The 16,934-nt window shown below is 40.9% G+C and overlaps 1 protein-coding gene across 20 annotated transcripts in view; it reads left to right on the plus strand.

Annotated features, from left to right (window-relative positions):
* Positions 1-16,934, plus strand: part of VAV3 (vav guanine nucleotide exchange factor 3) — a 645,240-nt gene that overhangs the window by 295,885 nt on the left and 332,421 nt on the right. For all 20 annotated transcript variants that reach the window (XM_055584919.1, XM_055584920.1, XM_055584918.1 and 17 more), the window contains one exon: positions 3,624-3,740. In XM_055584919.1, coding sequence (XP_055440894.1) covers positions 3,624-3,740 — 117 coding nt within the window. The remainder of the gene's footprint in view (positions 1-3,623; positions 3,741-16,934) is intronic.

Consider the following 16,934-nt stretch of genomic DNA (forward strand, 5'->3'; position numbering starts at 1 on the left):
AATTATTGTCTATCTTGGCAGAATGCAAGGCTTTTAATCTGTAAATAAGCAATTCTATGTGGAAGAGCTACATGCAGAGTGATTCTGTGTCATAAAGGTCTCTTATGAATTTTTAAAAATGAAAGCAGTAACTGAATGTGCAGATTGGCTGCTGCTTTTGTGCTTCAAAGGGTTTATGATGTTTCCCCTGTGGTTTTAACCCCTCCTGAAATATTTAAGCCTCAAGAAGGATTCCTGTAAAGGGTAAAACTATGTCTGGGTTAAGCCCATGCAAAACCTGAATGTTTCCAAAGTAGAAAAAGTAAAATGTGCTTTCTGGAAATTAAAAAACAAACCAAGATGGAAAACAAAAACAAAATAAAATGTTGACAGTGCTTTAAAAAAAAAAAAAAAGCAAAGATGCAATAATAGGCTAATAGATTTCTCAACTATTGGAGGTTAATAACTTTATTTTTAATGTGTGCCATTGCAGCTATTTCCGAAATTCACTGTCGGAGTATGTGTGTCCTTTGCTTAGTTGGATCTGAATCTTAGATGCTGAAAGTAAATTCTGTTGGTTGTTTAAGTTGTGATGGCGGCTGCCTTACCTCTTGTCCCTGTTGGTATCGATGAGCTGAGTGTGTTCTCCAGGGTCAGCTTCTGTGCCTGAGCATCGGACCCTTTTCCTTTGCCCACTCAAGGACTTCATTTGGGTGACTGTGCCTCTCCCTTTCTAGAAACACGTTGTAAACAGCTTCCATTGTTAAAAAGCCCTTCCTTGACCTGTCTTTCTTGCTTGCTACCTCCTCAATCCTCTGTTTTGTTGTGCAGCAAAACTCCTCAGAATCTATTGATACATTCTGTCTTTACTTTTTGTCTTCCTATTGTGTCTTGAAGCTGCTCCATACAGCATTTCCCCACCCCTATCCTCCACATGGAACCTGCTTTTGTCAGGGTGCACCTGTTAGCATCATACAGCCAGATTGCAAGGAAAACACCTGGTCAAATCTTACTTGAGTAGCAGCAGCAGCTGACACAGATTATCACTCCTTCTTTCTAGAAACACCTTCTTTACTTGGCTTCAGGGAAAGCCTCTTCACTTGCTTGGTCTCCTTCATCACTGGTTCCCTCTTTCTCAGCCCCTTTGCAGGCTCCTTTTCTTTTCCTGATCTAAGATGACCTGACCCCAGATCCTTTCCTCTCCTCTTCTTTCTCTCAAAGTCATCTCAGATGATATCATGGTTAAAAAATGTTTTGTATACTCCAAAGACTTTCAGGTTTATGTCTGGAGCACACACCTGTGCCCTGAACTCCAGATCCGTATATCCAGTTGTCTGCTGCCCCATGTTCCATGCATGACTAATAGGCATCTCCAATTTAAGTCAAAATTGAACACCTCATCTTCCCATGGGTGTCTCTCAGCCAGATTATTGTGACAGCTTCCTATCCAGTGTTACTTTCTCTAACCTTGCTCTAAACCCTTTTGATCTGTATTTAAAAAAAAAAAAAAAAGCTCTGAAAAAAGAGCAGTAGGAACTGCTGTAGTCCAGGAGGAGATGGAACAGTAGCTGGGTTGGGTGTTAGAACAGAAAAGGGAAAAGAGAGAGGGTTATTGGATAGAGGAATGGGAAAGTTCAAGCATAGAGGCAGGAATGAGCATGGAGTAATGAGTGCCAAGGAGGAGACCAGCCTGACTGCATAGTGGGGCACATAACAGAGGACCTTAAAAGCTCAGGTGAGAAGTTTGTACTTGATACGTCTGTGCATATTTTGAATAAAAGAGAGGGGCCTGTTTACAAACCTACAACTGAAACTTTAGCACCGTGCTGTTCATTATGACAGCAACTGACCGCACATGGCTATGGAGCACTTGAAACGGGGCTCGTCTGAACTGAGATATGCTGGGAATTCCCTGGTGGTCCAGTGGTTAGGATCCTTTCCCTGCCAAGAGCATGGGTTCAATCCCTTTTTGGGGAACTAAGATCCCACAAACCATGTAGCACAACCCCTCCCCCCACAAAAAATAACAACTGAATTGAGGTATGCTGTAAGTATACAATGCATATTAGTTTTCAAAGACTTAGTACCAAAACTACCAAAACTAATTTTGTTTAAATGTTTTATATTGATCATTTGTTGAATAGTAGTATTAGTATTTTTAATATAGAGTTAAGTATTATTAGAAAAATAAGCTACAAGGATATAGTGTACAGAACACAGAATATAGCCAACAAACTTTAAATAGAGTATAATCTATAAAAAAAAATTGAATCACTATGTTATACACCTGAAAACTAATATAATATTGTTAATCAACTATACTTCAATAAAATCTTTTTAAAAGAAAGGAAAAAACCCTTTAAAATATCAGATCATATCCCAGTTCTGTCCCAAAGTATCCAGTGACTTCCCATCTCAGTCAGAGTAAAAGCCTGTCCAGCAGGATCCTTTTTCATCTGACTTCACTGCCTTTCCAGCTCACCTCCTACCTTTCTCTTGGTCATCCATTCTGCTCTGTCCATCTTGGCCCCTTCCTCAGACATAACCTCAGAAGCTTCCACCTCAGGACCTTGACATAGGATGCTACTTAATGCCGAATACTCTGTCCTGTAATTCTGCATAGTTGCTCCTTCCCCACTGTCACAGCTTCCCTGCTTATCCGTCCTCTTCCCACCAACTCCTCTAACCATCTCACTGAGGCTCCTTCCACCCATCCCAGCACTCCTGATCCCTTCTCCTGGCTTTAGTTTTCTCTATTGCACTTACCACCATGCAAAAATAAAAATAGTTACTTTTTTGTTTTTCTTGCTGAGCTGGTTCTTGTCTCCTCTTATTTGACTGTAAGTACAGATGGTGACTGCAGCCATGAAATTAAAAGATGCTTACTCCTTGGAAGGAAAGTTATGACCAACCTAGATAGCATATTCAAAAGCAGAGACATTACTTTGCCAACAAAGGTCCGTCTAGTCAAGGCTATGGTTTTTCCTGTGGTCATGTATGGGTGTGAGAGTTGGACTGTGAAGAAGGCTGAGGGCCGAAGAATTGATGCTTTTGAACTGTGGTGTTGGAGAAGACTCTTGAGAGTCCCTTGGACTGCAAGGAGATCCAACCAGTCCATTCTGAAGGAGATCAGTCCTGGGTGTTCTTTGGAAGAAATGATGCTAAAGCTGAAACTCCAGTACTTTGGCCACCTCATGTGAAGAGTTGACTCATTGGAAAAGACTCTGATGCTGGGAGGGATTGGGGGCAGGAGGAGAAGGGGATGACAGAGGATGAGATGGCTGGATGGCATCACTGGCTCGATGGACGTGAGTTTGAGTGAACTCCGGGTGTTGGTGATGGACAGGGAGGCCTGGCGTGCTGTGATTCATGGGGTCGCAAAGAGTCGGACACGACTGAGCGACGGATCTGATCTGATCTGATCTGATCATGAGGGCAGACTTTTGTCTGCCTTGTTCACAGCTGTGTCATGGTGCCTGGGAGAGAGTGGGTAATCATTAAATATTGCCGACAGGGTAACAGAAAACACCAGCAAGAGCAGATGGATTCTTGCTTGGTATTTTCTCAGCATTCTGGGTGTGACAGAGGATAGGTAGCATTTAGAATGATTCACTATATACTAATAGCTATTTCCCATTCCTCAGTTTCTCTGTTTGAAGAACATAAGGACATTCCTCACGGCCTGTTGTGAGACGTTTGGAATGAGAAAGAGTGAACTGTTCGAGGCATTTGACCTGTTTGATGTCCGTGACTTCGGAAAGGTAATTACTTTTTATTTTTTAATGTATTTTTAAACTTGAGAACACTTTATCAAATACTGTTGTTTATCTTGAAGTAGGACATGTGACTGAAGTGGTGTGGGCATTATGTAGTTAAATTTTACATATAGGTGGCTTAGCCAAAAAAAAAAAAAAGAACAAATGTACAAATGACAGTAGAATTATTATTATTGTTGTTTTTTTATTTAAAGCAGTACAGGGAAATCTTTTATCCAGATATAACTTTTCCTGTTGGTTATCTCAGAAAGCAGGATTACTGTTTTCCTTCTTTTAGATAGTTTGCTGGGCTGTCATAACTGAGGACCACTATTCTTTCCTGCCAGACTTCTCTGAAACTGAAGGACACCTAACATTTGGAAGCTGAGAATGTTCTGTTGTCTGTTTTGACACTTGGGTCAGTGACTTGCAGAGGACATGAAATTACTGAAATGTCTGAGGCTGTTGAATACCTGTTGTTGCCTTGATTTCAGCAGATCCATGTTAGATTTTTAGATTTCAGTGGTATTTGTCATGTATAGATTGGTTCTTTTTTCCTTTTCTTTTTTAATTGGTGGAAAACTGCTTTACAATGTTGTGCTGATTTCCGCTGTACAGCGGTGCAAATCAGTCGTAATCATCTGTATATTCCCTTGTTCTTGAGCCTCTCTCCCCTACCCCCACCCATGCGTCTGGGTCATCAGAGTGTCAACCGGGGCTCCCTGTGGTATATAGCGCTTCCCAATGGCTGTTTTATACATGAGAATGTACATATGTCAGTGCTACTTTCCTCAGTTCTTCCCGCACTTACCTTCCCCCACTGTGTCCGCAAGTCCATTCGCTACTAGGTGTAAATTGGTTTTAATATTTGCTCTTATTGTATGTACACCAAGCATTTGTGTATAATAGTTGACAACCTTTCAAAAGAATGGAAAGAAAAAGGATAGGAATCATCCTATCAAAAGTTACATTCATTTATTTTGAAGTGATTAAGCATAAGGGCAGTTAGGTAACCCCTGTTGATGTAATTGCATTATGAAAATACAGAAGCAGGGAAAAACCTAAACAATACTGAGAAACTTGCTCTTACTCTGATAATTCACATGCTAGTATCTCATCAAAAGGCTGTTTGAGAGTGATACTTCATTTGATTTTTACATTGTAGTATTTGATTATAAAATAAAAACCAAGCAGCGGATTGGTTTTCTTGGCAATGGGAATAAATAGTACAAAGTTGAAACAGAAATGTAAGAAATTTAATGCTGACATGCAGCAAATATCGGAAAGCCCCCTGTCCAGGGAGAGAGAGGGCTTGGGTTTGCTCTTGGTCACTTTGTGATCTTCTGAACGTCAGCAGTCTCCTCCATCATCAGACCACCTGCCCGCCTAGTAGTCTGTGCAAAAGGAAATAGGTATAAGGACATGGTTTCTAGAATTCCTCTTTTCTTTGGCCAGCTGTGATTTAGTTGTCTTGAGGTCCAGCAGTGTGTTGGAGGATAACGTATGATGACAGTTATAAGGAACTGAAAGCAAAGGCTCCTTTTGTAAAGAGGGGGTGGCACGTTTGTCTTTAGCCATGAAGATGGAGAGAAATCAGATAGAACCCCTGGTGAAGTGGGTAGTTCTCTAGTTTGTTTGCCCCAGAAAAATGTCTTATCAGTTTATAAAGATATCTTTTGCTATTCTTATTTTTTTTAATCTTCTTCTGTTTTCCTTTATTTTCTTCCTCTTTTTTGGGGAAATGAAAAATGAAAATGAATTGGGGAAATGAAAAATAAAAGAAAAGTCTTGACTTTTAAAAGATTTTCAGAAAGTCAATCTTTTTTTTTTTTTGGCATTTGCACAAACAGAAATGGTGTTGACAAAGATTGGGAAGTCATAAAAATTGTTTAGAAATGCATGGCTTTGTTTTAGTGGAATAATGTTGCACACTAGATTAATTAGACAATGCAAGCTTTGTAGGAGAGCTGAGGTTATAGACAGTTAAATGTAAAGGAATTAACCATATGTTTTTCAAGCATTATTATAGTTCTTTTTAAAATATTTTGGCAGTGATAAGTCTGAAGCAGAATTAAACTTGAGGTTGCAGATGAGAACTTATTCCTATGTTTACCATTTTAAAATCACATACAATTTTTCTACTGCCAAGATTCATGCAACTGTTGTTTCAGAACTGTTACTTAAGCTAAATAAATCACTGAAAGTTAAAGAATTTAAGGGGTTCAATAATTTACCGGTATTACTACTATTAAACATTATTATTCTAAGCAAAACCACCAATGCCACCACTTACTGAACGCTTTGGATGTAGCAGGTATCTTTCCAATCTTCAAATATATTTTTTAACCTTCATATGAGGTGTAAGTACCTGTACTATTTTCCTCCTTGTACAGATGAGCAAACCTGTGTCTGAAATCCACATTTCATCTTGTAGAGTTTTGAGCAGTGGTTTGACCCCAGATATGAATGGTTCTCCACTGCTGCACAGGAGAACAAACCTTCCCGTAGCCAGTACCCTGGCCGGCACTGTCCTAAGTGCTTTGCAAGTATAAACTCAATTCTCATATCAATCCCGCTGTGAAAACACAGGGCTTTCCCAGTGGCTCAGTGGGTAAATAATCTGCCAGCAATGCAGAAGACATAGGAGACATAGATTCAATCCCTGGGTCAGGAAGATCCCTTGAGGAAGAAATGGCAACCCACTCCAATATTTTTGCCTGAAAAATCCCATGCACAGAGGAGCCTGGCAGGCTGCAGTCCAAAGGTTCCCAAAGAGTCAGGCACAACAGAGTGACTCAGCACACAATAAATATGAAGTTCCTATTACTGTACCCATTTGCAGATCCTAGATTGTAAGTGGCGAAACTTGGACATTTGATGCAGTTTAACATCTTTAAGAAACATGAATAGAGGGTTAATTTAGAGACAAAGTAATTTCTGGTATTGTGGTTATCAATTTTAACAGGATTTAGACAGGTTAGTTTGTGTGTCTCTGTTCCTTGAAGTGTGATTAAAATTTTTCATTAACTTAAAATAAAAAATCTCTTTCTGTGTGCTTCCTGTCTACCTTCATTCATACGAATAGTGAATCTAGGATCCATGTGTGTTTGGTACCTTTTCACCTAGAAATGTATTAATTGCAATAACAGTACCTATTGTTTTTTTTAAATAGCATTTTGAAGCTTGGGGATTGCTTCAGATCGCTGAGCTTATTTGATTCTCATAATAGTCTTGGTGAAGGAAGGAAGCAAATGTTCCGGCTTTTCCAATAAGGAAACTGGGGGGTGGGGAGGTTAAATGGTGATTTCAAGGTTGCTTTACTTGGGGATCAAGCAAGATCTGGAGCTCAGAATTCTGACTTCCCAGCCTTCTGCTTTTCTTGTTTGTGCCTATATCTTGGGTCTCAGTGCTGTGCTGATGCTTGCCTAAGGAAAAGGATGAACTCACAGGAGAAAAACCAAAGGAACATATTAAATAAAAAAGCACAAGCACTTTGTCAGTTGGAATTAATTATGCTTTATCTTTAGAAAGAGAGGAAACATTTAAGATACTGCATGAATTCTAGATTTAGGATACTGCGTGTGTTCACACAAATAAGTAATTTTCCTTTTTGCTTATGAGATAGTGAAGAGCATACATTTTGGGTACTCTAGAGGGGCTTATGATAATTTAGCCTTTCAGCGTTACCTTTAATTTCTAGTATTGAGCTCTTAACTCACTGAAAATAGAGTATTAGTTCAAACTTCCATGTCAACAAAAATTAGAATAGTTCTGAACACTTTCAGTACATTGGTTTTAAAATCACACAGGGCTGTACAATGAGTTGAGTAACTTGAACTCATTCATGAGTCAGCAGAGAGAGGTCTTAAGGTTCATTCTGACTTTGAGGTTGTTAAATATAGTTAGCTCTTGAATAGCAAGTGTTTGAACTACTTGGGTCCACTTACCGCAGATTATTTTCAGTAAGTACTACACGATCTATGTTGGTTGAATCCACAGGTGCAGAATGTGGATATGGAGGAAACGTGTATACGGAGGGCTGACTGTAAATTCGACTGTGGCGAGGGTCCATGCCCTGACAACCCCCTCCCCACTGTTGTTCAAGGGTCAGCTGTGCTGAACAAGGTTCCTGTCAGAGGTAGAGCCCTGGCCTGAGCCTGCTGAGTCTTCTCTCTGCTCTCAGGTTGGCGGAGCTTATGTGCCCTGGTGGTTCAGAGAGTAAAGAATCTGCCTGCAATATGGGAGACCTGGGTTCAATCCCTGAGTCAGGAATATCCCCTGGAGAAGGAAATGGCAACCCTCTTCAGTATTCTCGCCTAGAGAATTCCAGGGACAGAGGAGCCTGGTGGGCTGCAGTCCATAGGGTCACTAAGAGTTGGACACGACTGAGCAACTAACACTTTCACTTTTCACCACCTATTTCTGCCTATGTTTATGTATTTTTGTGAAAAGTCATTTATTTTCTTTTTAAAAAGATTGGATCCTTTTCTGGTTTTCTAGTAACAGCAAGAAAAAAAAAAGTAAATTTTGTTAGTTGACACCTTTGCTTCAGAAATGTAATTTAAAAAATCCTTTCTCCCCTGGAATGTTAGAAATTATTAATTATATTATTTTTTATGTTGCAACAGGATCTGTAAACTGGCTCACTTTCATGCTGCATATAACGGATTTTCAGTTCCTCTGTTCAGATTGTCATTTTCTGATGAACACTTTTGTTGTTTGGAAATATCTCCTACTGAGCTGTCTGTTGGCACATTTACAATGCGGAAACACATGGGATTTTTCTTTAATGAGACCATTTCTAGTGAGTAACAGAAATCAGGCGGCCGCTGCTGTCCACATGAGTGATGAAGTCAGTTCCTTCCCTTGACAGCTCTGGGTGGATATAAGGGATATAAGGGCCTGCTTCCCTCTACCCACAGATGTCACGTCTGTTGTTTCAAGTGTTATAAAGCACCTGGCAAGCGTAAGGTGATAAGTTTTCTTGAATCACAGAATCACACTGGCTGAAGGTAGTTCCAGTTGATTTTAATAGTGATAGGGTAGTTTCTGTATGTTCAAGTTTAGGACAGGCACCTTCTATAGGAATTTAGAGCATTAGCTTAAGGGTGGGTTGGGGATTCAGGTTTAAAAATTATTGAGAAAAGGTAGTGTCATATTTTTGTAGAAGAATGTTGTTTCTGAATTGGATTGCAGTTTGCATTCTGGTTGCATTCTGTATAATATATGATCTTGTACAAGACTACTTAACCTATTTGAGCTTCAGTTTCCTTATCTATGAAGATAATGGTGACCTCCTCCAAAAGGTCCCGTGCACGCACTGCTGCACTCAATTGCCCCTGACCCTGCACCAGGCCACCGCCGACCCATGCCTCTGCCAGAGACTTCTGGATAGTCACAGGCAAGTCTGGGTCAGTCTCTTGTGGGGTCACTGCTCCTTTCTCCTGGGTCCTGGTGTGCATGAGGTTTTGTTTGTGCCCTCCAAGAGTCTGTTTCCCCAGTCCTTACCTGCCTCCTGAGAAATCTGTATGCAGGTCAAGAAGCAACAGTTAGAACTGTACATAGAACCACAGACTGGTTCCAAATCCGGAAAGGAGTGTGTCAAGGCTGCATATATTGTCACCCTGCATATTAACTTATATGCAGAGTACATCATATGAAATGCCAGGCTGGATGAAGTACAAGCTGGAATCAAGATTGCCGGGAGAAATATCAGTAACCTCAGATATGCAGATGACACCACACTTATAGCAGAAAGCAAAGAAGAACTAAAGAGCTTCTTGATGAAAGTGAAAGAGGAGAGTGAAAATGTTGGCTTAAAACTCAACATTCAGAAAACTAAGATCATGGCATCTGGTCCCATCACTTCATGGCAAATATATGGGGAAACAATGGAAACAGAGATTTTATTTTTTTGGGCTCCCAAATTACTGCAGATGGTGATTGCAGCCATGAAATTAAAAGACACCTGCTTCTTGGAAGAAAAGCTATGGCCAACCTAGGCAGCTTTTAAAAAGCAGAGACATTACTTTGCCAACAAAGGTCCATCTAGTCAAAGCTATGGTTTTTCTGGTAGTCATGTATGGATGTGAGACTTGGACTATAAAGAAAGCTGAGTGCTGAAGAACTGATGCTTTTGAACTGTGGTGTTGGAGAAGACTCTTGAGAGTCCCTTGGTCTTCAAGGATATCCAACCAGTCCATCCTAAAGGAAATCAGTCCTTAATATTCACTGGAAGAACTGAAGCTGAAGCTCCAATACTTGGCCACCTGATGCAAAGAACTGATTCATTGGAAAAGACTGTGATGCTGAGAAAGATTGAAGGTGGGAGAAGGGGACAACAGAGGATGAGATGGTTGGATGGCATCACCGACTTAATGGACATGAGTTTGAGTAAGCTCTGGGAGTTGGTGATGGACAGGGAAACCTGGAGTGCTGCAGTCCATGGGGTCACAAAGAGTCGGACACGACTGAATGAATGAACTGAACTTCCTGATCTATAAATTGAGTTTAGGTGAGAAATGAAATGATATGTTAAGTGCTTAAAAACAGTATCTCGGTCCAAAGTATGCAGTACTCAGTAAATATTAGCTGTTCTTATTCTTATTGTTACTATTATTACAACTATTATTACTAGTGTTAATGGGTTTCAGATTCAATAGTAAACACAGGGATGGAATTTTTTTTCTGTTTTTTAAAAAGCATATTTGTTTTAATTTGAAGGACAATTGCTTACAATATTGTGTTGGTTTCTACCATACATCAACAGGAATCAGCCGTAGGTATACATATGTCCCCTCCCTTTTAAACCTCCCTCCCACCTCTCACCCCATCTCCGCACTCTCGGTTGGAATTGTGAATGCAAGAATTAGTGATATTGGAGGAGCAAAATTAGTGAATAAACTCTGTTCTTTCTACTGTGGTATAGTGTTAATCTATTTCATCCTGCATGGCTGTCTTTCTCCCTCCTTCTGTGGCGTCGGATCTCATTTGAGAAACCACCCTTTTTCCTTTTCTGATCGTGTAGCTTGGGTGGTTTAATCAGTTAGACTGTCCCATCCTTTTGGCCCTAGTGATGAGTTCAGGGATGGGGCAAGTCACTCAGTTTAGACCTGTATCATGTGTTGTGTTGAGACATTGGCAGGACCAGCTTTGTTTTGCTCTCTGCCTGCCACAGAAAAGTGTGGATACAAGGCTTGGAGGAGCTGCAGCCATCTGGGAACCACATGAACTTTCAAAACAAACCCAGTTCAGAGAGAGCAGAGCTAAGGAGGATCCTAGTGGCATCATGTGAGCCTGCACTCATGCTGTACCCAAAGACAGGTACATGTATCTGGATTTTTCTGTGACATGAACCAAAATAGTCTTCCTTTTTTTTTCTTATTCCTCAGGCCTGCTTTCTTTAGTTCTTTCAACCAAGAGTGAGAGAAATATACTCTAACTACCACACAATTATATTCATCTTGCATGCTAGCAAGGTAATGCTCCAAGTCCTTCAAGCTAGGCTCAACAGTGTGTGGACCGAGAGCTTCCAGATGTTTAAGTTAGATTTAGGAAAGGCAGAGGAATCAGAGATCAAATTGCCAACATCCGTTGGATCATAGAAAAAGCAAGAGAATTGTAGAAAAACATCCGTTTCTGCTTCTTTGACTATGCCAAAGCCTTTGACTGTGTGGATCACAAAAAACTGTGGAAAATTCTTAAAGAGATGGGAATACCAGACCACCTTACTTGCCTCTTGAAAATTGTGTAGGCAGGTCAAGAAGTAACAGTTAGAACCGAACATGAAACAATGGACTGGTTCCAAATTGGGAAAGGAGTGCGTCAAGGCTGTATAATGTTACCCTGCTTATTTAACTTGTATGCAGAGTACATAATAGGAAATGCCAGGCTGGATGATGCACAAGCTGGAATCAAGATTGCCGGGAGAAATATCAATAACCTCAGATATGCAGATGACACTACCTTATGGCAGAAAGCAAAGAGGAACTAAAGAGCCTCTTGAGGAAAGTGAAAGAGAAGAGTGAAAAAGCTGGCCTAAAACTCAACATTCACATGGGTGTACCTATGGCTGACAAAGGTCCCTATAGTCAAAGCTATGATTTTTCCAATAGTCATGTACAGAAGTGGGAATTGGACCATAAAGAAGGCTGAGTGCCGAAGAACTGATGCTTTCAAACTGTGGTGCTGGAGATGTTTGAGAGGCCCTTGGACTGCAAGGAGATCAAACCAGTCAATCCTAAAGGAAATCAAAATGAATGTTCATTTACTGATGCTGAAGCTCCAATACTTTGGCCACCTAATGTGAAGAGCAAGCTCACTGGAAAAGACCCTGATGCTGGGAAGGATTGAGGGCAGGAGAAGAAGGGGGTAACAGAGGATAAGATGGTTGAATGGCATCACCAACTCAATAGAGCTGAGCCTGAGCAATCTCTGGGACATAGTGAAGAACGGGGAAGCCTGGCGTGCTGCATTCCATGGGGTCACAGAGTCGGAAAGGACTGAGTGACTGAGCAACAACAATATCATCTGGTTGTGTTCATCACATGATTTCAGTTGTGTAGATAGTTTACCCTTTCTTCTGTTACCAGCATTCCACACAACTCAGAAACCATTCTGTAGTGTCTACATCTTCCCTCATATACAGAAGGGAGATATGCAGACAGCCCTAGAACATCTCTGTTTTGTAGCATGTAAATAATTAAACAGAAGGACTGTCCCAACGTTGTGGTTAATGCTTTCTTTTCCTTACCAGTGACCCAAGGAGTATCATAGATACTCCTCAGGTTTGGAAGAGGCTCTGAGTCTTCAGACATCCTTCCCATGTTGGTCTGTACTTTACAAGGTCAAGAAAATAGGCATGATGCCTCTGTAGATGAGAACTCGCATCCTCCTGAGGCCCTCCAGCTGAGTGTGTATATATATATATATATATATATATATATATATATTTTTGGACACTACAGAGTGATTTGAAGATAACCTTAAAACATCAGGGTAATAAAGACTTAAAAAGATTGTGAAATCCTTCATCTGGAAGTGAATAGGGCTTAGAGATAATTATTAATTTGAAAACAAAACAAACTAGTCCAGAAAGTCAAACTTTGTAGGATTCTGTGTGACCACTTAGGTATCACTTCATTCTTCTAATTGTCAGTTTCCTCATCTATAAATGGGATCATTTCTATCAAACAGAATTATTGTGAGAGTAGGGTTAATTGGTGTAAAATGTCTGGCATGTTTCTCAACAAATGATCAGTTGAATGAATGTCAGTCCATTCTGAAACTGGTAGTTTGGATAGATCATAGATCATTCACAGTTCTGATTGTGCATATGTGTAAAGTTAAAAAGATGAGTCTAGCGGCATTTTTTTGAAACTCTAGCTTGATTCTTTCTGGCTCAAATTATGATATACATATGTGAGTGTGTATGCACACATACGGTTATTTATACCTTACATTTTCCTGGAGTTTTGTTCTATGAATATGTTTCTTATGTGTGTGGTATGTGTTTATGCATAGAGTTAGTTAAGAGATCTGTAATGACACTTTCACTGAAGATAGTTGATACCGTAACACTCATCACATTTTTTTTCCCTCTTCTCTATGATATAAATCAAATTAGCAGCTACATCAGGTTTAGGTTATGAAGTGATTTGGTTCTTCAGCACTTAAAATACATTGCCATTTAAAAATAAATTTGAGCTTACTGAGAAAACCAAGGAATACATAGTTAACTTGATGGAAAAAGGCTTTAAAATGATTGGTCTTGTAGAAATTGGCAACTATCTCTACTGTCTGCTTCAAGAGGCTTTATTGTACACTCCCATCCCCATAGATCATTGTCTTTGTATTGTGAGCTCAAATTTCTGTCCCATGTGTAATGCCTTATCATGTCTTATGAGAGTAGTTTTTCAGGCTGTGTCCTGTAAGTTTGTGTGTTTTTATTTTTTCAACCTTCCCATCCTGACTTGCATACTTCAGGGTGTATATAGAAAGAAAGGTACAAGGACCTCTTTTTGCTCAGTCTGTACTGATAGCCCAGGCCAGCTCTCAGCACTGTGCCTGGATGATTGGCTAATCTCCACATCTCCTTTCCCTCTTTAGTCCTGTGTGTGTGTGTGTGTGTTAGGAAGCTCACCCTTCACAGTCTGGTTTCCATTGTATCCCAACACAATTAAACCTGATAACTTGAATATCTGTAATGGTTGCCTACTGCCTATATATCTCCTGGCTTTCCCAGTTACAAGAAAACCCTTCCAAAGTCTCCTGAGCTTTTCTTGAGTGTGGGTGGCCTCAGGGACCTCACCTTGGTATGGTTTGAAAGATCCTTATTGGCTGCCTAGTGCATCCATGTAGATCAACAACTAGAAACATTTTTTTCTTATATCCCTATGTACCCAGCATGATTCATTTTGGTATTTAATTACAATCTCTCTTTCTAAATTATTTTTTTGAACTCCTACTCTAATTAGAAGTTTGGCATTTCTCTCTTGAAGTATTTGCCATCCTAAATTATTCAGGAGTCTCTGGGGCTTTTGTGGGCCATTGGGCCCTATTCAGTATTGCTTTGGATCACCACGAGAAACTCAACCTCCAGTTGATGGCCCGCCAGCCTGGCACTATGAAGACAGGCCCTGTGTGGTGCTTTTCTCAGCTCTGATGCTGGCATACCCTGCTCAGCATGCCCCGCCCCACCCAAACCTGCTTCCAGCTGCCCCCCAGCATTCTCACCTCTGCGCTGAGCCTGGCCAGGCCAGATTTCCCTATCTGTGCAGTGAGTTCTGTCCAAGAGCTGCTGATATATCCTTTCCTGCTAGTAGTCTTTGGGTCAGGGCTTCCTTATTCAGCCCCAAGGGGAGTACCAACTTTCATCCTCAGAACAGCATTCAGCATCTCTGGTCTCTGTCCTCCAAGGTGGCCCTGGACTTTTTCCTGAAAATCAGCAAGCCTCCAGCAAACTCAGCCTAGCAGGGAAACTGTGAAGAGTCAACCTCTGTCCACCCACAAAGACCTCCTTTTACCCCCTTCAGTAGATGGCTTGCCTGTATTACATGATGGAGGGAGAGCTCTCCAGTGATTCCTTCCTGAACAAAGAAAGCTTGTTCAAGAGCCTCATTTGGGTCTACTTAAGCAGAGATGAGGAAATAGCTTTTAGCCTTGCCTAATGTGTGTGTCTGATTGGCTCTTAACACAATTTCTGCATCATTTACACTATTTTTCTCCTTTGTTTTTGGACAGAGCTGACTTTTTAAACAACTTCAACCTATCTATTTCACTTTGATAGTATATTTCACAGGGGTCCTGAATACTAGGCAGGTTTCCTTATTCTTACGATCTATTAGAACCTGAGCCATGCAAGGCTTATTCTTTACACCTTAGTGATTATTCAGGCTACATTTTTTTTTTTTTTGGTCTTCTTTCTAATTACTTTTGAGCCAGTTCAAAAAACGCTTCACTGTTTTTTAATCTTAATATAGTTGGAAACTTCTAGAACAGCATTTTCCAAGTAACCCCATTGTCCTGAGCACTGCATTTTACATCATTCCTTTACATGTGGGATATAGCATAGTGGAGGCACTGGAAAGTCCTAAAGTGAGGAAAACAGTAAAAACTTTAACCTAGGATTTCTCAAATGTGTATGTAGGTAGCACTTTAGGTATCTTATGATCATGTCAAATTCACTATGTTTAAACTGGACTACTTTTCTTCCCTCTTCTGCTAAGTCACTTCAGTCGTGTCCGACTCTGTGCGACCCCATAGACAGCAGCCCATCGGGCTCCCCCGTCCCTGGGATTCTCCAGGCAAGAACACTGGAGTGGGTTGCCATTTCTTTCTCCAATGCATGAAAGTGAAAAGTCAAAGTGAAATCACTCAGTCGTGTCTGACTCCCAGCGACCCCATGGACTGCAGCCCACCAGGCTCTTCTCTCCATGGGATTTTCCAGGCAAGAGTACTGGAGTGGGGTGCCATTGCCTTCTCCGTCTTCCCTCTTCTAACCTATTTCTATTTGGATAAAGTTATAGAAAAAGCAAGAGAGTTCCAGAAAAACATCTATTTCTGCTTTATTGACTATGCCAAAGCCTTTGACTGTGTGGATCACAATAAACTGTGGGAAATTCTGAAAGAGATGGGAATACCAGACCACCTGATCTGCCTCTTGAGAAATCTGTATGCAGGTCAGGAAGCAACAGTTAGAACTGGACATGGAACAATAGACTGGTTCCAAACAGGAAAAGGAGTTTGTCAAGGCTGTATACTGTCACCCTGTTTATTTAACTTCTATGCAGAGTATATCATGAGAAACGCTGGACTGGAAGAAACACAAGCTGGAATCAAGATTGCCGGGAGAAATATCAATAACCTCAGATATGCAGATGACACCACCCTTATGGCAGAAGAGGAACTAAAAAGCCTCTTGATGAAGGTGAAAGTGGAGAGAGAAAAAGTTGGCTTAAAGGTCAACATTCAGAAAATGAAGATCATGGCATCCGGTTCCACCACTTCATGGGAAATAGATGGGGAAAGAGTGGAAACAGTGTCAGACTTTATTTTTCTGGGCTCCAAAATCACTGCAGATGGTGACTGCAGCCATGAAATTAAAAGACGCTTACTCCTTGGAAGGAAAGTTATGACCAACCTAGATAGCATATTCAAAAGCAGAGACATTACTTTGCCAACAAAGGTTCGTCTAGTCAAGGCTATGGTTTTTCCTGTGGTCATGTATGGATGTGAGAGTTGGACTGTGAAGAAGGCTGAATGCCGAAGAATTGATGCTTTTGAGCTGTGGTGTTGGAGAAGACTCTTGAGAGTCCCTTGAACTGCAAGGAGATCCAACCAGTTCATTCTGAAGGAGATCAGCCCTGGCATTTCTTTGGAAGGAATGATACTAAAGCTGAAACTCCAGTACTTTGGCCACCTCATGTGAAGAGTTGACTCATTGGAAAAGACTCTGATGCTGGGAGGGATTGGGGGCAGGAGGAGAAGGGGATGACAGAGGATGAGATGGCTGGATGGCATCACTGACTCGATGGACATGGGTCTGAGTGAACTCCGGGAGTTGGTGATGGACAGGGAGGCCTGGTGTGCTGCGACTCATGGGGTCGAAAAGAGTTGGACCCGACTGAACTGAACTGAACTGAACTGAACACTAACCTCAGATATGCAGATGACACCACCCTTATGGCAGAAAGTGAAGAG

The sequence above is a fragment of the Bubalus kerabau genome, chromosome 6 (assembly GCF_029407905.1).
Source record: "Bubalus kerabau isolate K-KA32 ecotype Philippines breed swamp buffalo chromosome 6, PCC_UOA_SB_1v2, whole genome shotgun sequence".
Lineage (NCBI taxonomy): Eukaryota > Metazoa > Chordata > Mammalia > Artiodactyla > Bovidae > Bubalus > Bubalus kerabau.